This window comes from Lynx rufus, unplaced genomic scaffold (assembly GCF_022079265.1).
Source record: "Lynx rufus isolate CCGP_SWC_20201006 ecotype Redwood Valley unplaced genomic scaffold, mLynRuf1.p SCAF_2, whole genome shotgun sequence".
Taxonomy (NCBI): domain Eukaryota; kingdom Metazoa; phylum Chordata; class Mammalia; order Carnivora; family Felidae; genus Lynx; species Lynx rufus.
This window is the reverse complement of record NW_025814834.1, coordinates 79775526-79799046: the sequence shown is the minus strand read 5'-3', so window position 1 is coordinate 79799046 and position 23521 is coordinate 79775526. Positions and strand designations below refer to the sequence as shown.

The 23521-nt window shown below is 38.9% G+C and overlaps 1 protein-coding gene across 1 annotated transcript in view; it reads right to left on the bottom strand.

Annotated features, from left to right (window-relative positions):
* Positions 1 to 23521, bottom strand: part of NEB (nebulin) — a 211725-nt gene that overhangs the window by 50041 nt on the left and 138163 nt on the right. The window contains exons 90-105 of the mRNA XM_047083946.1: positions 23254 to 23451; positions 22768 to 22872; positions 21969 to 22073; positions 21767 to 21871; positions 18508 to 18615; positions 16452 to 16565; positions 15957 to 16154; positions 15532 to 15636; positions 14588 to 14692; positions 12829 to 12936; positions 11321 to 11428; positions 10018 to 10125; positions 9364 to 9468; positions 9160 to 9264; positions 8419 to 8517; positions 7949 to 8059 (exon numbers count right to left, since the gene is read on the bottom strand). Of these exons, the coding sequence (XP_046939902.1) occupies positions 7949 to 8059; positions 8419 to 8517; positions 9160 to 9264; positions 9364 to 9468; positions 10018 to 10125; positions 11321 to 11428; positions 12829 to 12936; positions 14588 to 14692; positions 15532 to 15636; positions 15957 to 16154; positions 16452 to 16565; positions 18508 to 18615; positions 21767 to 21871; positions 21969 to 22073; positions 22768 to 22872; positions 23254 to 23451 (1887 nt within the window). The remainder of the gene's footprint in view (positions 1 to 7948; positions 8060 to 8418; positions 8518 to 9159; positions 9265 to 9363; positions 9469 to 10017; positions 10126 to 11320; positions 11429 to 12828; positions 12937 to 14587; positions 14693 to 15531; positions 15637 to 15956; positions 16155 to 16451; positions 16566 to 18507; positions 18616 to 21766; positions 21872 to 21968; positions 22074 to 22767; positions 22873 to 23253; positions 23452 to 23521) is intronic.

The following is a 23521-nucleotide window of genomic DNA, read 5'->3' as shown; positions in this document are numbered from 1 at the left end:
GTCATTCTTATTAGGTCTACCAAAAACTTTACAACTGCCAAATACAGAAACAGTTCTCTGTAGCAACAAAAACTGCTCAGCAGTTTCATTCCCGAAAGTGTTCTTTTCTGCCTCCAGCATTCTAAGTGGCCTCCTATCTTTCAAGGCACTCCTTGGCTTCCTTCTATGGTTCTGCCCTAGCTGCCACTAGCTGGAGTCAGGGTAGGCCTCTTTCACCCTATGTATTTTCCATGCATAACCTCATTTGTATCCATGACCTCAATCATCAATTTGAGATTGAGGATTTCTAAATCTATATATCCATTATATTTCCTGAGCCAGACCCAAATTTTCAACAATGTCCTGAACTTACCATGTTCAATGTGGCATTCTTTATATTACCATCTCCAGCCCCAACCTGCTTCTTCACCTGTTTTCTCTACTTTCTAAATGGCTCCTTGATCTCTATCATGTAGGACAGAAACTTGAGGAGTCATCTTAAACTTCTCCCTCATTCCCACAATAAATGGTCATGAATCCTGGGCTCCTAACTTTGTGATATCCTTTAAGTCTGATCCACTTTCTCCTTTCTCACAGCCAGTGCCCTAGTTCAGCCTCCTTTATCATTTCTTCTCTACACATCCTCAAGAGCCTCCTAAAACACCTTCCTAAGTCTCCCACTGGACCACTCCATATGGCTTATTCATCTTTCACAAATCTGAGAAGATTTTATTAATGCTCATAAATAATTCTTCAATGATTTTTTCATCAAGTCCAATATTAAGATAGAGCCCTGGAGTCTTTATAAGCTGGCTTCTATCCTATGTTTCCAGTCTCTTTTCCTAACATTCTTCTACACTTCCTTTGTGCTATTTGAAACTATTTCCAACTTCAAGAACTGATGATGGCCATTTTCATATACTGCCTTTTCTGCTTAGAATGTTCCCCCACTCTTATCTGCCTGGAAAGCTCCTAGAGTCCATACTGTCTTGATTATCCCTACAGGATATCATTTATCATATTGATGTTTGTTTCTTTTCACACATTATGAGCCCATGGAATGCAGGGGCTCAGCTCTATCTTTTTTTTTTTTTAATCACCATGTGTTTGGATAAAAGATATGAAAGATAGTAGTCCTCTGATAAATGTTGAAGGAATTTAATATAATAAGGCAAACTGGGAAATAAATCTGGGACAAAAATTCAACTCTCCCATGCCATTTCTATAATTTTCTTTGTCCTTTCTTTCCCCTATACTTAGGTATGCATTGTTCATGCTTCTTGGGACAATATCCCTGCTTCCTAGTATTACAATGTATAAAAAGTCAAAAGTCTATACAACTCAAAGACAATTCAAAAGTCAAGAACTTGAACTTCCTTTGCCATCAAACTTTTTACTCAGACAATATTTATGAAATTTTCCTGATCCTAAAATATCCCAAAGTCCTTATTAAAACAGATTTATAGGTTCTACTGAAGATTTTCCAAATACAGAATAGTGGCTTGGATCAGTATTTTTTTTTAATTCAGTTTATTTAAACTAAATTTCTCCCTCTCATTCTCCCCACCTATGGTGCCCACTATATATATATACACACACACACACACATATATACATATATACATATATATATACACATATGTATACATATATACACACACATATATATACATATATACATATAATTTTTTTTTTTAGATTCCACATATAAGAAAGGTCATATTGTATTTGTCTTTTTCTGAATTATTTCACTTGGCATAATGCCCTTGAGGTCCATTCAAGTTGTTGCAAATGACAAGATTTCATTCATTCCAATATTTGTGGCTACCATTTTCAGGACACCTCTTGGTCACTTGGCCCTGAAGGTCAGGGGAACTTGTGTTTCTGGTCCCATGGGACTGTTATAAGCAGGGTCACCCAGAAAGGAGCTCATAGCCTTTTTTGGGAGCCTAATCTTTGCAGCCAGGAGACACCTCTATACCATCTAGGTCTAGTGGCTGGTAGGGCCTACTCTTATTGGTCTCATAGGACTTTAACCAATGGAGAAAAAGTTCCTAAATAGCTACCATCCCCAGGCACAGCAAAAGACAACAGACCCAGGACCTCATTCTTTCAGTAAAGACTTGTTAGCTAATCATCATGACTATAGCTTGAGGGGCAGACTTCTAACTAAAAATGTATCTTGGAGCTGACTATAATCCTTTTCAGAGATCTTAGAGGGCATGTGCTACCTTTATGCTCACCCTCCACTGTGCTTCAGAGCACCAGCATCTCCTGGAGGGAAACTTTTCACACAGCTGGTGCCTGGGTTTTGCAGCTGCCAAGCAGGGGACACCCCTTGACTGCCTAGCACTAGTAGCCCGGGGGGCTTGCATTCCTGGGTCCCACAGGACTATGACAATCAGAAAAACAGTTCTTGGTAGGCTACCACCCCAAGGGCACAGACTGAGGCATACTCCTAGTCTTTCTATGAAGAAGGCCTTTTTCCTTTTCCTGAATCTTTGGCCTGAGGGGTAGGTTTTAGGTTTGACACACACTTAGTAGCTTATAGAGCTGCTAACAAGGAACATAGGTTGTGGATGCCATATTGGTTCTCTACCTTTGCCTTACTCCAGCTTGCTGGTTTCATTTAGAAAAAAATGTATATGCTTGTCTGGGGTCCCAGTTTCTATGACCACCAGCCAGGAGACAACTCCAGATTGTCTGGCTCTGGTGGCCAGCAGACTTTATGCTTGAAGTCCCTTAGGACTGTATGTATTTACATACATTTAAAAGTTGATGCCTGGGGGTCTGGCTTCCAAGCAACTTAAATCTAGATGCTAAGATCCTTCCCTTTGGGACATTGGGTGGTGTTAGCACATCCTCAACTACTGGGAGCTATTAAAAAGATAATAGGCTACTTGCCCAAGCATGAAGGTTTGAGAGACAACCAAGAAATGAAACATGATTGAATAACAAGTTTCACTTCCAGCATGAAGCCACTCCTTAAAGACTGGGAAAGGTAGTTGCTTCATTTATTGTATAGAAATTAACACAGTGAGTTGAACAAAATGAAGAAATAGAGAAATATATTTCAAATGAAAGAACAAGATAAAACTAAAAAAATAAAAACAAACCCAGAACAACTTAGTAAAATGGAAATAATTTACCTCATAAAGAGTTTAAATTAACAGTCATAAAGATGCTCACCAAATTGGAAAGAAGAATGAATGAACACAGTGGGAATGTCAGCAAAAAGATGGAAAATATAAGAAAGTATCAAATAGAAGTCACAGAGCTGAAAAATATAATAACTGAACTGAAAAATATACTATAGGGGTTCAACAGCAGACTAGATAAAGCAGAAGAAAGAATCAGTCAATTCAAAGACAAGGCAGTGGAATTCACCTAATCAGAGCAGCAAAAAGAGAAAAGAATGAAAAAAAAAAAGTGAAGATAGCCTTAGGGACTTGTGGGACAGCATCAAATGGACTAAAAGTTGCATCATAGGGCTTCCAGAAGGAGGAGAGAGAAATGGAAAGAAATCTTATTTGAAAAAATAATGGCTGACAACTTTCCTAACCTGGAGAAGAAAACAGACATCCAGATCTAGGAAGCTCAGAGAGTTCCAAATTAGAAGAACCCAAAGAAACCCACACCAAGACACATGATAATTAAAATGTCAAAAGTTAAAGACAAGAAGAAACTATTAAAAGCAAGAGAAAAACAACTTGTTACATACAATGGAACCCCCATAAGAGTATCAGCAGATTTGTCAGCAGAAACTTTGCAGACCAGAGGGAGTGCCACAATATATTTCAAGTGCTGAAAGAATACTTTACCTGGCAAAGTTATCATTCAGAAATGAAGGACAGACAGAGTTTTCTAGACAAGCAAAAGCTAAAGGAGTTCATCACCATTAAAAGCAGCCTTATAGGAAATGTTAAAGAGACTTCTTTAAACTGAAAATACAGGGTGTTAATTAGTGATAAGAACACATGAAAAATAAATCTCAATGGAAAGGTAAATACATGGTAAATACAGTGAATTAATCATTTATAAAACTAGTATGAAGGTTAAAAGACAAAAGGAGTAAAAATAACTACAATTACAATTTGGGAAGGGATACACGTAACAAAAACATGTAAAATGTGACATCAAAAACATAAAACATGGGAAGTACTAATGTTGACCTTTACGATGAGATCAAACTTAAGTTGTCATCAACTTAAAATAGACTGCTACAAATATAAGTTGCTGTAAGTCGCCTCATGGTAATCATAAAGCAAAAACCTATAAGGAACACACAAAAGATGAAAAGAAAGAAAAATAAGCATACTGTTAAAAGAAATCATCAAACCACAAAGGAACAAAGGAAGAGAGCAAGATGAGAAGAAAGAGAGAAGGAGGGACTATAAAAACAGCCAGAAAACAATTGATAAAATGGCAATAAGCACATACATATCAATAATTACTCTAAATGTAAATGGACCAAATTCTCCAATCAAAAGACATAGAGTGGCTGAATGGATTAAAAAACAAGACCTACTGGGGTGCCTGCATGGCTCAGCTGGTTAAGCATCTGACTCTTGATTTTTGCTCAGGGCATGATTTCATGGTCATGAGACTGAGCCACACATCTGGCTCCACATTCCCAGAGCAGAACCTGCTTGGGATTCTCCCTGTCTCCTCCTCTTTTTCTGCCCCTCCCTGCTTGTGCTCTCTCCCTCTCACTCTCTCTCAAAATAAATAAACAAGATCTATCTATATGCTGCTTAATTTTATTTTTTAATTTTTTTTTAATTAATTTATTTTTTATTTATTTTTTAATTTTTTTGTGTGTGAGTTGAGTGTGTACACACACATGTGAGCAGGGGAGGTGCTCCCTGCTCAGCACAGAGCCTGGCACGCAGCTTGATCCCACCACCCTGGGATCATGACTTGAGCCGAAATCAAGAGTCAGATGCTTAACCAACTGAAGCATCCAGGTGCCCACAAGAGACTCACTTAATATGTAAGGACATACAGAGACTGAAAGTGAAGGGACAGAAGAAGATATGCCATGCAAATGGAAACCAAAAGAAAAGTGGAGTAGCTATACTTACATGAGACAAAACAGACTTTAAAACAAAGACCAATAAGAAACAAAGATGAGCATTACATAACGATAAAGGGGCCAATAAGAAGATATAACACTTGTAAATATGCACCCAACACAGAAGCACCTAGATATATAAAGCATACATTAACATACCTAAACAGAGAGACAGCAATACAATAATATTTGGGGACTTTAATACCCACTTACTTCAATGCATAGATCATCCAGACAGAAAATAAATACGGAAACATTGGCTTTAAATGGTACAGTAGACCAGATGGATTTAACAGATATTTACAGAACATTCCATCCAAAAGCAACAGAATATACATTCTTCTCAAGTGCACATGGAACATTTTTCAAGATAGATTGCATGCTAGGCCACAAAACAAGTCTCAAATTTAAGGGGACTGAAATCATGTCAAGCATCTTTTCCAACCACAATGGAATAAAACTAAAAATTAATTACATGAAGAAATCTGGGAAATTCACATATACGTAGGGATTAAATAATATACTGAACAACAACAGATACAAAACAACTTTGACAATGGGTCAAAGAAGAAATCAAAAGAGAAATAAAAAAAAAATCTTGAGACAAATGAAAATGTAACATACCAAAACTTATGCATTTTTTAAGTTAATTTATCTATTTTGAGAGAGAGAGGGAGAGACAGAGAGAGAGGGAGAGAGAGAATCCCAAGCAAGTTCTGCACTATCAGCACAGAGCCCAACACAGGGCTTGATCCCATGAACCATGAGATCGTGACCTGAACAGAAATCAAGAGTTGACTGAGCCAACCAGGTGTCTCTGGGTGCAGTTGTAATCGGAAAGTTCATAACAATATATACCCACCTTAAGAAACAAGAAAAGTCTCAAATAAACAACCTAACTTTACACCTCAAGGAAATAAAAAAAAAAGAAGACTAAATGAAGGCCAAAGTTAGTGGAAAGAAGGAAATAAAGATCAGGGAAGAAATGAATAAAATACAAACTAAAAAAATAATAGAAAAGATCAGTGAAAGAGCTGGTTCTTTGAAAAGATAAACAAAATTGACAAATCTTTCACTAGACTCACGAAGAACTCAAAATCAGAAATGAAAGACAAGATGTTTTAACTGATATCATAGAAATACAAAGTATAAAGGAGACTACTATAAACAATTATGCACTAACAGATTGGACAATCTAGAAGAAATGGATAAATTCCTAGAAGCATACAACCTACCAACACTGAATCATGATAAAATAGAAAATCTAAACAGACCAATTACTAGTAAGGATATTGAATCAATAATCAAAAACCTCCCAACTAACAAAAGTCCAAGATCAAAAGCATGCATGAATTCTGCATTGATGAATTCATTCTTCACTGATGAATTCTACCAGACATTCAAAGAATGAACACCAATCCTTCTCAAACTCTTTCAAAAATTGAAGAGGTGGGTCAATATTTTATCATTCCCACGTCATTCTTCTGGTGAGGCAAGTGTGGGAGGAAATGAACTACTGAAGAATATCTATTCTTTTTCCTCAGTGTTGATGCATAAGATGCAGAAAATCCCAATAAGAATTAGGAAAAGGAGAAATTAAAGTTTTAGGTAATTCTGAATCCAAACAGCCAAGAGAAATAAAGGTATTTCAGAGATACCAATAAGCAGTTTGTTACCAAACTATGTTTTATTATGTGGTAGCTGGAGGACAGATGGGATACTTTAAAGCAGTGGTTTCCAACACTGACTGCATGTTAGAATCATTTTGGAGCAGCTAAAGGCATGCAGATGCCCAGACACAGACAATCAGAAAGTTTGCTGTGAGGCTGAGGAGTTAGAGCCCACTCAAGGGTAGTTTAGAAACATTTCCCAGGTTATCCTGATACTCTGCCAGGATGGAGAAGCACAACTTTGCTGAGACAGAAGAACGTAAGCATTCCTGGAAAAGTGCTCGTGCCGGGTGAAGTAACACAGGTAAGCTTTCAGGAAAGCAAATGCATTCAATGTAGCATTTGCAATAACTAAAGAATTAATCATCCTCTGTCTCTAGCTCACTAGGAGTGTAGGAAGCTGCACATCCCCTCCACTGAGGGCAACATTTGGTTTGCCAGGACATCTCAAGGTCTAAGAGCATAAGTGATTCCTAATTAGCAGCATCAGAACTATTGAGAATGGGGAGTCAACGAAGTGGCCTGACCGCTAACATGTGGCTTAGCTCGGTGAAGTCTGATGAGGCCACAAGACAAACTGAAAGTTGAATGAGAACAGCCAATTCATCTATAATAAGAAAAACCATTTACATTTGTGAAATGCCCTGATCTTTACAAAGCACATTTAGTCACTGGCAGCAAGGCACTATGGGATACACAACTAAATAAGATGGGGTCCAACCCTCACTGAACCAAGTATGCAGGTGAGAGTATGAGATATCTATGCACAACTGTTTATAATAAATCAGAAGTCTCAGTGCCAACCGAAAATGAAACAACATAGTAGTTTGGAATTTGTTGTGGGCAGCAGAGCAGGGAACCATATAAGACTTTTCAAATGGCAGTGCTGTGTTCAGAGTTTCTGATAGCAGGGATTAAAGAGATAGTTTTCAAATAAATTCAGTTTGGAGACTGCAACAATAGCATAAGACAGAAGACCTTTCTAATTTATAAAATCATGTGAACTCTCAGCAGCCCTAGTCACAGGTAGTCAAGTATCAACCGCCTCATCAAAAGGGGACAAAATCAGTTAATTGAGGCAAAATGAGGTCAGTTGACTTGCTTAGACATGATGGACATGTCTGTAATTAAAGGCAGAGTGGAGATTTTTTTGCCTAGTGTAGTTGCCTGAAAAACAGTCACCGGAAGAACAAGTCACTTATAGTGATAGGTTCAGCATCCTTACCTCACTCAGATGTGTCTTCAGTTCCTGTACTTTTCTGTATTCTGGAGTGTCAAGAACCACTTTGTATTTGTCTCGCATCTTCCTTGCTTTATCGGTGTACAGGTAATTAGACTTAGAGAAAAAAAAACAATGGAAATACAAGTTAATTAGTCATTTAAGGAACTGCGTGTGGTGGTCATATAACTCTCTCTCAAATGCTGGTATGTGCAATGTGAGCAGGCCTTCCACATGTCCTGGATGTCTTCCCGGGGAAGGAACAAAGACAACTGTCATTTAATTGAGTTCATCACCTCTTACAGAGGCACATGGCATCTTAAGCGGGTCATGACTTATTCAAATTGGTTAATGGTAAATTTACCCTTAAAAGTAGCTGCAGGCAAAAAGTCTTTCTGTCTAGGACCTTGAGGCTGGTAATGAGACATATGGAAGCTGTCCAGGGGTAGCCGTGTGTTGTGAAGATGTGCACTCACCCAGAGCTTGCGCAGGTGCCTGGAGCGGACCATGTCGGGAGTGTCATACAAGAAGCAGCCCAGTCCCTTGAGAATCTGCAAGTCCTCTTTATATTTAATCTGTGTCACAGAAACAGAAATATAGCAGGCTGTGAGTAAATATAAACCAGGAACAAAGAAGATAGAGTAGTGACACTTTTTATATTGATATATCTTTCATTTTGGTTGAACGCATCTACCTGGTTGAAAACTCTTAGTTTGCATGCACCCAAATGAATCACAGGTATTAAAATTTAATCTCTAATTCTGAGCTGAGGAGAGAACGGAGTATTATGTTATTATTATATTGATGGGAGAAAAGCATAGGCTGAATGGAGTGGCCTTTTAGGAGAAGGAAACATTTAAGGAGAAAAAAAAATGGTAGAAGGAAGTTGCTAAAAAGGGGAGAGTGGGGATGAGCAGGAGAAAGATAATATAAATAGGACCTAGGATCAGAGGTCATGTACGGTGAGGAGCTGGTAATGATTCAGTGTTGAATGCAGAATGGTGGTCAGCAATTTTTGTCATTCTCACGTGTTCCTCTTACTACTGTTTTCATAGCTGGAGAAATGTGTGGTCCTACTTCCACACAATTTTGCCTCCAAGTTGTATATTCAGTTTAGAAGTATTCAATGCAGAAGGCTGTTCAAAGACCAGTGGTGGCTTAAATGCAGACAGCCTCTTGGTAAGAGCCCGTCAGAAAGATCCCTAGGAGATGCTTACATCACTGGTGATGTCTCCCACGTAGCGGCAATGGATCACTTGGGGTGTGTATGGCAGTGAGATCATGTGGCCTTGCATCTTGAAGAAGTCTGATTTGTAGATCAACTAAAGAAAAACATACCCAGAAACACACATCAGAGACTGAATGGTTGACATTCCTGCCTAGGTTCCACAGCCTTTCCTCTCTCCTAAGAAAATACCCACCTCACTAACAGCCTCTTGTGTCTTCTTGACTTGGCGGATCTCAGGTGTGTCAGGAGTTGTATGAATCTTGTCTTTCAGTTTATGGTACAATTGTCGATACAGTCTCTACATTGGAGGAAAAACCATTCCAGTTATTTAGTGTAGGAAGAGGAGGGCATCCATTGACTAATCAGCAAATATTTTACATAAAGAGCCGTGAGAGGGGTGATTAAGGACACAAAAAAGTGATTGGGATTAGGAAAAAAGAAAAAATGGTATTTATCGTATTTAGGTGAAGAATTTTGACCACCAAACCTTCCACATTCTATCAGATGATTGGATAGGATCAGATATACAAACCAATCATTTGTGTAGAAAACCAGGGTCATGAGTCAGACTAAAATGCAAATTTATTAAAGTTTTTTGTATATAAATGTCAAAAAAGGAATTAATTTGCATTATAATCTATAAATTGGATCTGTACAATGGCATCAGCAAATATAGGAAAATGTTGCCAATGGATACCAGTATCAAAATGGTAACTAAAAGGGCTCTCTTACTCCTTGCTGATGTGTGAATTTATAGCTAAAATATAATTAACTTTTAATGCATTTCAAACAAAGCCATGGTCTTTGAAACTCAGTCTTTCCCCAACAGAATCCGCATTCACAGTACCTCACTGGTAACATTGTTGGCCCTCCGGACATGGACAAATGGAACGTCATTGGGACCAAGTGTATATCCATTTGCCTTGATGTGTTCATAAACTTCTTTGTACTTGAACTGCAAAAGCAAAGTCAGAATGAGTTCACAGATGGGTAAGCACAGAGTAGCTTTATACTTCTCAAATAGAAAAGAGCAGTCATTTTCATTTGAAAATTACTCTCTAAGCATTAAGTATAAGGAAAAATCCTTGACAAAATTTCTATAGTAATTTGAATCTTGAAAATTATTTTGTTTGCTAATAAAGCCAGGTCCAGAAAGGAATAAAATTCAGTGTTGCCTAGATAAATCTGTTTATAGGCAGGAAAGAAAAATACAAGAAAAAACCCTGTATTTTTAGCCCTAGTACAGCTAGGAAATTAGAAAATGCAAAGAAGACATAAGAGACTACTTTTAACACTGATGAATGGCCTTACAGACTGACTTAAAAAATGACATGTTAGATTATTCAGTCTGTGACTCTGCTTTGGAAACCATATTTTTGGGCCCCTGGCTATTGGACCCTGCCTGGCCAGCAGGTTTGATTCCCAGGACTCTAAAGGGCAACATGGAAGAGACGGCTTATTCTTCAACTGATGGTTGATTTGTGTGTATGGTATGCAGGCCAGAGTCACAGACATAGCTAACACTTCCCTAGGCTTTGCCATAGTGTAAATGCATCACATTCCAATGTGGAACTTTTAAATCCAGGGAAGGTTAGTGTCAGTGACATGTGGGCAAGCTACAAGTGGTGAGAGCCTATTTACCCCTCTGAGCTTTTTTTTTAAGCGAGCACAGAAGGTAAGCAGTGGGGCAAGTATCAGAGACAGCAGCAAAGCAAGAAGTCCTTTCTTTTCCAAAGGAATACACAGTGATGTTGTATCTTGAAGGTAATACCTTTGCCACACATCAGCAGTGCATGTACAAACTTCCATTACTGGTATATGGCTTGGAATAGTTCAGGATTCTTCTGTGCTAAAGCCAACAGAAGTAGACGTATCCTAACAGCCATAAACCATGAGCTGAAGTAACTGACTCATGCAGATGCAATCCCACAAAAGCCCTATGCTAACCCACTGGGTTACACAGATACTGCTAAAGCAGGAGCAAGCCAATTCCATAGCAACCCTAGAAAACACACTGTCTCCCCTTCTCTAGACCCATCATTATATCACGTTGAGCATTCAGAGTATGACTAAGGGCATTAGGTAGGCTATTAATGAATATTAGTGCTCCCACCACCTTCAGACCCCATCTTAATGAGGAGACCACTCACATAACTGCTCATATATCGGGTGTCCTTGATGTGTTTGAAGTGAGAGGTGTCCACGGGAAGCCTATATCCAGTAGGCAGGGTGCGCCGGCCAGCTCCTCGGTATAGACCCTGCAGGAATGAGGAAGAGTAGGTAAATGACATCTACATGAAATAACTTATCTAAGTTAAACAAGTCACATGCAGTACACAATAGATTTTCAATTAGATACTTAATGTTCTTACAATCACCAAACTGATTTCAGGAAGAAATTAAGTAAGTTCTAAGAGTCAGGAAATGAATTAAGTTACTCTTAACTTTTGCTTTTGAAAAGAAGAGTGATGAGTGAAGGGGCTTATAGAAAATAATAATTCTCTGTTTTTGAATTTATGCCCCATTAGTTGCATGACAATCTAGCAAGAAAATGGGAAAAGTAGAGAAAACAGGCAGTCAGTGCTGCTTCTGTCATTAACCCCACTCTTAGATGCTATTCATATCACCAGCAATCCCTGAGACAGTCATAATTATAAGGCACATCTTTGGAATCCCATCCCCACCATAAACATGGCATCTTGAAGTCAGGCTGTGAAGAGGTCAAGATACTCCTATCCCTAGTAGAAAAGGGAAAGGAGTTTCTCTGACTGTGACCTTTTAAATAGTCTGTCTTGGGGTGCCTGGGTGGCTCAGTAGGTTGAACATCCTATTCTTGGTTTTGGCTCAGGTCATGATCCTAGGGTTGTGGGATTGAGCCCTACATCAGGCTCTGCACTGAGTGTGGAGTCTGCTTGAAATTCTCTCTCTCTCTCTCTCTCTCTCTCTCTCTCTCTCTCTCTCTCTCTCCCCCTCTGCCCCTCTACCCCTCTATCCCACTTACGCTCGCTCTCTAATAAAAAACTATAAATAAAAATAAATAAATAAATAAATAAATAAATAAATAAATAAATACACAAGTCTGTCTTTAAAGGGAGCTACAGGAGTAGGAACAGTGTTTGAAATGTTAAAAACTAAATTACTTTTAACATTCAATATAGGAGAGTAACATTAAAGGGTGAGACAAACGTAGCATCACACCAGGTAATACAGAATAGGGATATTAAATATATGAGTGGAATCCAGTTTCTCTTCTGAATTCCAACAGCAATTTCTAGCTCTAGCTCTTAAGTGAAGTCTTTTATGATTATGTGTCTTGCCTTCGTCACCTTGGTTTTAAGTTTTTTAGGCAGAGAGAGTAAGTTGGCTTTCTTCATTGTATCTTGTAAATATTGCTCCAGAAAGTACCCATTGCTTGCTTGGTATAAGGACCTTGCCAGCCAAGAGGAAGACAGACTATGTACTATTTTGGTTTTTTCTTTGTTTTGCTTTTTAACTCATGTGAATGGAACAGCATTTATAAATGACAAGGTCAGGCTGAGATATATGCCCAAGCCTTCTAGATACATGCCCAAGTGGCTTCTAGAGAGGCCAGTGGCCTGGCCCTTTAGGTTGCATCTTGGACTTCTGCTGGGCCCTGTATTGGGTTCTAACTACTCACCTCACTCTGGAGCTTGTATGCATGGAGAGCCCGATCCAGATCCACAGTTTTCGTCGTTGGAGCCACTTTGCCTCTGACACTGTGCACATAGTCATGGTGGTAAACAGCCTGTGTGCAGAGAGGAGAAGGGTCAGCTGATTCAGACTGCAGCAGCCTTGTTGGACAGAAGTAAATGGAAACCCAAGTCTCTCTTAAAAAATGAGAAAAAGCTAGCCTGCTTCCCTTTGCCTAGGGGACTGTATCTGATCTATTATTGTGTCTTATTAATAGGATCACAACCAGTGTGTGCTCCCCACACTGAGAGAGAAGTAGAACAGATGGCTCAGGCTTAGGAAGAGGAAGAGTGGGTATTTTACCACTATAAGTTTCAAAATAATAGGGTTTTTTCCCTTTGCATTTTTTCTTTTTCTTTCTTTTTTTAAATTTAAATCCAAGTTAGTTAACATATAGTGCAATAATGATTTCAGGAGTAGAATTTAGTGATTCATCACTTACATATAACACCCAGTGCTCATCCCAACAAGTGCCCTCCTTAATGCCCATCGCCCCTTTAGCCCATCCCTCCACCCAATGCCCCTGCAGCAACCCTCAGTTTGTTCTCTGTGTTTAAGAGTCTCTTATAACTTGCCTCCATCTCTGTTTTTATCTTATTTTTGCCTTCCTTCCTCTATGTTCACCTGTTTTGTTTCCTAAATCCCACATTTGAGTGAAATCTTATGATATTTCTCTTTCTCTGACTTATTTTGTTTAGCATAATACATTCTAGTGCCATCTCCATTGTTGTAAATGGCAAGATTTCATTCTCTTTGATCACTGAGTCATATTACATTGTATATATGTACTACGTATTCTTCACCCATTCATTAGTTGATAGCCATTTGGGCTCTTTCCATAATTTGGTTATTGTTAATAGTGCTGCTATAAACATTGGGGTACATCTGCCCCTATGAATCAGCACTCCTGTATCCTTTGGATAAATACCTAGTAGTGCAATTGCTGGATCATAGGATGGTTCTATTTTTAATTTTTTGAGGAACCTCCACACTGTTTTCCAGAGTGGCTGCACCAGTTTGCATTCCCACCAACAGCGCAAAAGAGATCCTCTCTTTCCACATCCTCGCCAACATCTTATGTTTCCTGAATTGTTAATGTTAGCCATTCTGACAGGTGTGAGGGAGTCAAAAGAATAGGTTTTAACATTCTAACTCACTGGTGGGATTTGACATTTACTTATTGACCTGGGAGGTTAGTTGAAGATAAGAAAGTACAGCTTTGTGCTGGGTTCATCTGCTGTTTTTCAGGCGTAATGGATATACATGGTGTACACATAAGGATGCCGAGGCTCAGAGGGATTAGGGCTTTTCCCAAGCCTCACGAAGGATGTGTGGTAGTGACTGTCCACATCTCTGACTTCAGAGTTTTCTCCCTCCTCACCCTAGTGTGATTTGCTCTAATTTATTAGAATTCTTAGACAGTGAGACAGAGCTGTTGCTCTTGACACAAGGATACAAGAAGCAACTTTGGACACTCTAAAACACCAAGTATTTAGTAGGTTTAGATCCCTTACAACTCCTCACTGGGAACTGATTGAACACATCAGGTTTCAGAGAACAAGAGCAGAGCTGTAAGTACTTTCTAAGGTACTAACTCTGGTTTCCCAGTTAGAAAAGACCACTTTTTTTTTTTTTTTTTTTTGCCACTTCTGCTTGAGTGGCAGTCTGTCTTTACTACTGTCCACACTACTTCCCCGTGCACCTACATCACTTAGTTGTTTCCCACTTTTGACAGCCTGCACATAGAGTGGAGTATCAGTGACCAACTTGTAGTCATTCCTCGTCTTCTGCGCATGAGCTTTGTACTTGATCTGTCAAGAGAAGAAAATAAACCTGTGTTAGACCATTCACTGTATCAGAAATTGCTGGTTTTCACAGAGGGTTTGATTGCTTTTAACTTTTTTCCCCCAAGTTTATTTATTTTGAGCAAGCAAGAGAGAGAGAGAGAGAGCACAAGTTGGGGAGGGGTGGAGAGAGAGGGAGAGAGAAAGAATCCCAAGGAGGCTCCACACTGTCAGTGCAGAGCCTGATGTGGGGCTCAAACTCACAAACCACAAGATCATGACCTGAGCAGAAGTTGGACACTTAAATGACTGAGCCACCCAGGTGCCCCAATGTTTAATTTCATTAGCACTTATTCAACTGACCAGGATGCATTTGAATTTTATGACAGTCTGTGTAATCAATGTTTATAGTCCTATAGAGCTTCCAGAGCCTTCTAGCAGGCTTGACAGCTGCTCTTCTAGGAACATTGGAGCTTTTTAACTAAAATCTTGATTACACTGTTAATTTGCCTAGCAAATCCTCTTTTTATAAATAGATCCTGTCTATAGCACCACAAACTCCTAACAAATGAGATTTTCCTAATATGCAAATCATGTGCTCAATATTTGAAATAGTCCAAATGTAGAGAGAAGAAAAGAGCCAGGGGTCCCTTCTCCACAAGAAGAGAGTGGGACAGCTTGACTGCAGTGTTTCATTGGAAAGCTACAGGCATTCCTGTGCAATGGCCATTCTCTGCTCCTTAGCATCTTTCTCCAGCTCAGCCATCCTCAACACCACTTACGACATGCCTGGTCTGTGACAATGTCCATCATACTTTAAAAAAAAAGCCAAAAAACAAAAAAAAAAAAAAACAAGGCAAACTCACATCATTACGTAGATCATAAGCATGTTTGGCATGAAGAATTTCAGGAGTGTCCCAGATGTAGCAGCCAATGCCTTTTAGCCAGTTGAGGTCATCTTTGTATACAATCTAAAGGATTGCAGCAGACAGAAGGAATCAGACCAAAAAAAAAAAAACAAAAAAAACAAAAAAAACAAAAACTGATCATAACTTTAAAACCCTCTGGACCCAGGATGACTTTATGGAGTGAAAATCAAAAGGCATTACGCTGTGAGGCTGAGGGTACCATGGAAACATGGGCACACAGAGCCCTGCTTCCAGGGACAGACCCATAGGTATGTAGGAAAGCGATAGTGGAAGAAGGCTGAGGGGAAGCAACAGGGAGTCTGCTTCTCCTCAGGATGGGATGTGGAGCCAGGGAAGGGGACCTTCAAAAGCAATGGGCTTACGTCGCTGATCTGATCTGTGACTTTTCTGACGTGGCTGTTGACTTGCAAGTCAGGGTGGCAAATCCACTCATGGAGGTGTAGGCGGTAATCAATCTCACTGACTTTCTTCTGAGAATCCTTAGCAGTAACCATCTCCACCATGTCAGGCACGATGTGGATTTTCATCTTGTTCTTTTCATAAACTGATTTGTATAGGCGCTATGAAGATAAAATAACATGCCAATTATACAGGAAATTGTGCAAGGTATCCTGGCAATACGTGCCTTTCTTATATACCAGAGAAGTCAGGGTAACCAACTTACAGCAATCAGGTGGGATCTGGAATTTTCTGACACTTCCTACAGATCCATGGGGGTGGGGGAAGCAGAAATAACACTTCCCTTCTTCACATATGCACAGTCAGTGCCATGTGCATTAATAGGAAATGTTCTGATCTATGATAGATGGCTATATTACTTGGCTTTGATTTGAAGGAAGGTCTTTGGGATTACTTACATCAATGTTAAACTTGCCGACTCTGAGACACCGTGCTGTATTTGGATCATCTTCAACGCTTTTTGGTAAAGTATAAAGAGCTTTGAATTTTTCATATTCTTCTCGATATTTGATCTACAGAGAGAAAGTACAAAGGGAGAAAAAGTTTTGGAAAGTAATGGATTTATATTGCTAAAGAGTACGGGACATAATAGGAAGGGCCCAACCCTGAGATCCAGCCAACGTGGGGTCACCACTTCTCTGGGCTCGTCTCCTCATCTTTGCATAGAGGTGGACATACAGCACTAGTGCCTGCCACAGGGTGACCCTGAGAATTACATAAAACTATATCTGACAGTACTCTGTAAACTGCAGAGAGGTATAAACTTTTAGTTACTGTTTTAAAAATGCCCATACCGGGATGCCTGGGTGGCTCAGTTGGTTAAGTGTCTGACTCTTGATTTCAGCTGAGGCCATGATCTCATGGTTTGTGAGTTCAGTCACCATGTCGGGCTCTGCTCTGACAGCACAGGGACTGCTCCGGATTCTCTCTCTTTCTCTCTCTGCCCCTCCCCCACTCACATGCATGCATGCACATGTGCTCTCTCTCTCAAAATGAGTAAACGTAAAAAAATAAAATAAAATAAAATATAAAAATGCCTGTACCAATACTTCTGCTACTACAATTAATTCATTTTAAAGATTATGTAATTTTTAAATAATCTCTTTCATGATACTTGGATTTTCTCAACCATGAATGAAAGATGAAAAATGTGCTCAGTTCTTTGTTTTTAGTAATTGACAAGCCTGATGCTTAAGAGACATAGTCCTTGAATTTCAGTTTTTATGAGGTTTCCCAAAAAATACACTGTAACCAGTTTCTATGGGAAAACCAACTTTTAATTCTTAAGACATATTGCCTATGAATTAATGCTCCATGATTACATGAACTAGGAGGTAAGGCCCTTACAGAAATGAAGATCCAATCTCCTAGCACATGATAAAATTTCTCTCATAACTCAAAGGCCCACAACTTAGTAAAACAAAAACAAAAACAAAACAAAAAAAGGAAGATGGATTATTTGTGTAAGAATTGCAGTGAAGCCCTTTGCTGACTGGAAACCAACAAAAATTCCCAACAGAATTTTCCAGAACATTAATTCACATGCTTCTTACATCTAAACCATTCCTCAATTATAAAGAAGATAGTATTCAAAGGCACCTTTTTTTTTTTTAAGCTACTGTTGAAATCTTTCTTTTAAGGGATTAATTTCTCTGTGTCCCACCTTGTTCCAAAAACAAGTTGCTGAAAATTCTGCTTCTATAACTTTTTTTTATGACTAAAGGAGCAAATATCTGCTGAGCTTTTCAATTCTATCTACAAAACCTCTCTTTCTAAATGAAGTTTGCTCCTTTGGGTTAGTCTGTTTGCAGTCTTCCAAACAGACTTGGGTCTGAGAAAATCACATATATTCGTTTTTCTTTCAGGTAAAAATTAAATTCCATATATTATCTAACAAAGTCCTTTCCTAATTACACATCTCTAGGTCCCATGAGAAGGTAGTGAAATCAATTTACTGGGTCATTAGCACTTAAATGAATAGAACAGAATTGAAATGATCAGAGTGCATTGTTTTTAGTGTAGCAGTATGCTCTCTTCTGTAAAATATTTATGTCAGAAGGAACTCATGTAAACTTCAGGTGTGTGTGTGTCTGTGTGTGTGCGCACGTGTGTGTATGTATTTGCATGCTGGCTTGCAATATCAAATCAATTTCTCACTGTGGGTCATGGTAAAAAAAAAGGTATGAGAAATAATGATCTAAAATGCTATGTAAAATGTTCACAATTAAGTGGTAAAAGTCTCTAGAAGAGGCTTACTTAAGTTTTAAGAACACTTTAGGCATAAAGGGTTCAAAAGACTAAAGATCTAAATAGATCATGTAATTTAGGATTTTCTTTTACAATATACATAACATACAACATAATCCATATGACACAACCAGAAAGATTCTAGGTGCAGAGAACTGGGGAAGGCAGATGGTGGGGGGAAGGCTATCACATTTGTATTTGACTTACATTGCTGGCCAGATGCTTCTGGTTCTTGGCATGTGTCAGGGACATAGTGCTGGTAGGCAGGATATAGCTGGTGGCTTTCACTCTATCCCAGGCCTCCTTGTACAGGTTCTGTAGGGGTTAAAAATCATCTTGTGAATACAGAAGGATGCATTCTTGTTGGCTCTTGAGGAGGGGATCTTTCCTGTATTTGTCCTTCTCAGAGACTCCTTACCAACCTCTAGATCTTCACCTTCAGAAGGATCCACGTACCCCTACATGAATAACAGGTCTAATGCCATGACTATAATTTCACAGTCCATTATTTTGTTCTCTACCATAGTACTTATCACAGTTTGGCAGTTATCATGGGGTGATAAAGAACTTTTCTATATCTTGAATGCAGTGGTGGACATGTGACTATGCATTTGTAAAGCGATAGTATTATACATCACAAAGAGTGAAATTTACATAAATTAAAACAAAATTTTTGATGCTATATTCATTCTCCATCAGTCTAGGAATTCCTGGAGGATGAAAACCATTAACTTAAAATCTATTTATCCTTTCCTACTTTTTGGTAGCTGAGAGCCCCCAAAATATTTCCACTCCTAGGTATTTATTCACTCAAGGGAAATGAAAACTTACCTCTACACAAAAACCTATTACACAAATGTATACAGCAGCTTTATTCACAATTGTCAAAAACTAGAAAGAACTCAGATGTCCTTTAAGCCTGGATGGATAAACAAATTGTGGTACATCCATGGAATGGTATTAAAAGAATAAACTACCAGTTTATATAGCAATGTGTGTAGTACATAAATGCATTTTGCTAAGAGAAAGAAGCCAGACCTGATGGCTACATAATTCTTAATTCCATTTACATAACATTCTGCAAAAAGGTTAAAAAAATTTTTTTTTCTTTTAACAAGTGCAGAAAATGCCTCTGTGGATGTCCAGGGAGAAAAGAGGGGAAGCAAGAGGGAAATTTTGAGGTGATACAGAAGTTTTCTGTATCTTGACTGTGGTGGTGAATACATGACTCCATGCCTTGCTAAAAGCCATAGTACTACATACCACAAAGAGTAATTTACAGTATGTAAATTAAAACACAGAAGCAACCAGAATGGGGGACAGGACTAAAATAGGGTAAAAAGTCTAACAAATAAATCTAATTGTGTTACAAATGTGTAACAAACTACACTGGAGGAAGTGAGAAAGAAAACTAATTTATTTTGGAAAATGGTATTTTGTCTGTAACCAAAATAACCACACAAAATACTGTACTCTAGTTATTAAATTTGTTTCCCACAGGAATATGGGTTAGCAGTTGTGAAAACATTTTATGTGCCTGTAAGAGTTGAACAAATAAGTACATGTATTGTAGGTGATGAGAGTTGGGCTTTCTGGAAAAATTAAAAAAAAGACAAACACAAGTTGGAAAAATAAGAAAAGGTAGAAGGCTAGAATGAACTCTGTGGTGTAGAGTTATATTGGAAACATCCGTAGGAACTCATGTTTTAAAACACAGATATGGTTAGGTAAGTATAGAATACAGATATGTATGCATATGTGGGTTAGTATACATATATTTCTAAGCTCTGTCCCCATAGGAGTCCTAGCAGCAAATGAGCACACCTAGTATTTTGATCTTGGTTTTGAAATGCCATTCTCTAATAAATAAACTAGGGCTCCTTAGAGAGGTGGGTCTAGAACAGGGGAAATACAAGATGAGCATGTTGTGGTGCCAGAAAGTAAGGAAGTGCTGGAAAACAATGATGGAGTATGTCAAGGCCTTATAGGAGACACCTTGAAAGAGCCCCCAGTGGTCAAAGGTAAAATAATTAGAGCAAGAAAATAAATAACATTATAGACTACATCCTATGGAATAAAATAAATATCCATGAGTCCATACTGATACAAATAAAAGAAACAAATGGTAGGAAGGAAGAGTTGTTTCTTACAGAATTCCAACTAATAAATGTAGAAAGGATGAAGGAAACAGAAAATCACTAACAGGCATATTCCATAGCAATAATTGTTTCAGGCAAGATCCATCAATAGATGCTAAAATATGTGAGAGAAAGTTTGAGGAAAGACAGGATACGTGCATAGTTCCAAGTATCTCCTCCATGATATTTCTTCATAACAAAGGGGAAAAGAGTAACCTTACAGTGGAAAAGCTCAGCAGACAGTGACCTAGCCGAGTTACCAAGGTCAACATCACCAGTTATTGATGTCATGTGCCACCTGCCATGATGCACTGAGAGAAGCACATCACTTTTGTATTATGCTCGCCAGAACTGCACATTATTGATCTAATCATGAGAAGTCATCGTGTAAAACCAAATTGAGGGACATTCTACAAAACAACTGGTCAGTATTCTTCAAAAGCGTCACAATCAGAAAAAGACAAGGACGAACTGAGAAATGATCAGATTGGAGGAGGCTAAAGAGTCACGACAACTAAATGCAATGTGGGATGATGGACTGGCATCTGAAACAGAAAAGCACACTAGTGGGAAAACCCTGGTGAAAAGTGGATGAAGTCTGTAATCAACATTGCAACAATGTTAATATTTTAGTTTTGATAATTGTATTACAGAGAAAAATATGCTGGAATTCTCTGTACTATTTGTGCAACTTTTTTGTAAATCTAAAATTATTTCAAAATGAAGTTTAGGGACGCTTGGGTGGCTCAGTTGGTTGAGAGTCCGGCTTCGGCTCAGGTCATGATCTCACGGTCAGTGAGTTCGAGCCCTGCGTCGGGTTCTGTGTTGGCAGCTCAGAGCCTGGAGCCTGCTTCGGATTTTGTGTCCTCCTCTCTCTCTGCCCCTCCCCCACTCATGCTCTGTCTCTCTCTGTCTCAGAAATAAACATTAAAAAAAATTTTTTTTTTTAAATGAAGTTTAAAAAATGCTTGTTGAATTAACCAGTTCAGGGGAGGAAAAAGAATGTGTTTGCAGGCTGTAAGCCACTGGCCACCAGAGAAGTCAGGTAAGGACAAGTCCAGGGTCAATGTAGCATAACTTGAACTGCACTTGCCTGCAATAAGGAAGGAGCTCCTAAATTTGTGTCAACTGCATGAAATGGTGCAATATTTAAAGTGGGGCTTATTTAATTGTAACTAGGACTACTGATGAGATAGAGTAGGAATTTGAAGGTTCATGAAAAAAACTGGAAAAACTTTTGGGGGTAAGGTGTCTATCCCAACTATTCCCTTATTGTCTCTAAAGGAGAAAAAGAGAACTCAAATACAAAGATGAGAAAAAGAACTCACACTGCTATAAAGATTCTTCAGGTTCTTGGTTCTGTCGTAATCCACTGTTTCTAGAACTGTCGTATATTTGTCCTTAATCTGATGATAATTTTCTTTATATTTCACCTACACACAAAAAAGATGAGTTATTCTTTTCTGCTGTTTGAAAATACATAAAGACAGTAATGGCTTGTCCTGGAAGAGTAGTACAAGGAAGACGCACCTCACTGGCATTAATGCCGCTTTGAAGGGCAGTCACGTAAAGTGGTGTATCTGTGACCAGGTTATAATTCTGTAGATTATCTTTACCTGCTGCCGTGTATTGTAGCTGTAAAGAAAAACAAGTGAGCAGAAATGGTAAAATTTCAGCTTTCACAGTTTGTGCCAATTTAGATGAGCCTTTATTTCTGGGTTTCTGCTTTCATACTAACAAAGAGGCTGTCATTCTATATTCCTGCCAACATCGTTTGGCTGTCAAAACTAATAGTTTGTCTTCACCAACAGTGGAGTTTGGCTCTTTGCCAGGTCCTCTTCTTTTTGCCTTTTCCATGCATGTACCCCAACCCTGACTACAGTCCCACAGCCTCGACCTTCCATTAACCTGCCCTATCAGAGCCCAAACATATGCTGGACAATTTTCCAGATACCTACTTTTTACTTCAGAACTTATCTACTTAAGGTCAAAGCATGCATTTGCATCTTACGCTCTGCAAGTTAACCTCATCAACTTCAGGACAGATGCTTGAGAGTTAGTTCACTAGGAAACACCTCCCAGGTAACTTTTTCTTATAAACATCAAATGCTTAAGCCATAGGAGATACTAAAACTGAGAAGGTCCAACACAAGAGGAGGTCACCAGGAGAGGTTCTACTGGGCAGGGATCCTTTGGTTTCCTTGGATCATGCACTGTTAAAGCAGATTTCTCCGCCTGGGCACAGGGATGGCCTAGATGTCACCCACGGAGAGCATTACAAAGTCCACGGATTCAGAGAGAGCCAGTCCTTCTAGGAAGATGCGCGCACCTGACTCTGGAGATCATAGGCTTTCTTGGCATGGAGGATCTGAGGTGTATCCCAAACGTAGCATCCAATGCCTTTCAGCCAGTTCAAGTCATCCTTATACACATTCTGCAAGAAAGAAGGGGTGATGAAAAGTGGCAAGTGCTAACTGAACTTAGAATTGCATTTTGATAATTTCCTATCAGCTGTTGGCTGTGCTCAGTGGTCATAGAGTGGGCCTCTCAACAGCTGGAGGTCGTTAATGCCCCGACCTAAAGAAACTCAGGAGGAGAGCAACAGCTAAATCAAATCTGGTATAAAAACAGATTAAATATCTAACATAGGTGTCACAGGACTCAGAGGGGACTCTTACACCAAAAAGTGGTTACCTGTGCCACCATGTTTAAAAAAAAAAATCAGCCATAATACAGGGACAATTAGAGCATTGAAGGCCTAGGCAGGGTTGGGTGAAGCCTGTAACCAAGTCAAGCTTCAGAAAGGACATCATACATCACTCAAGATCTCTTGGGCATTTCGGGCCCGTATAACGTTGGGTTCCTCCGGAAGAGATGTCCACTGGTGGAAGTAGTGTCGATACTCCAGGTCACTGAGGATGTACTGGCATTTTTTAGCCAGCACGTGATTCATCATATCGTTGGGGATATGAACGTTGGCTTTGGTGTCCTCATAATCTCTTCTGTAGTTCAACTAAAGAATAATATTTTTTAAAGACAAAAAGAAGAAAGGAATTAAAGTGTGAATTATTCAGATTGATCTC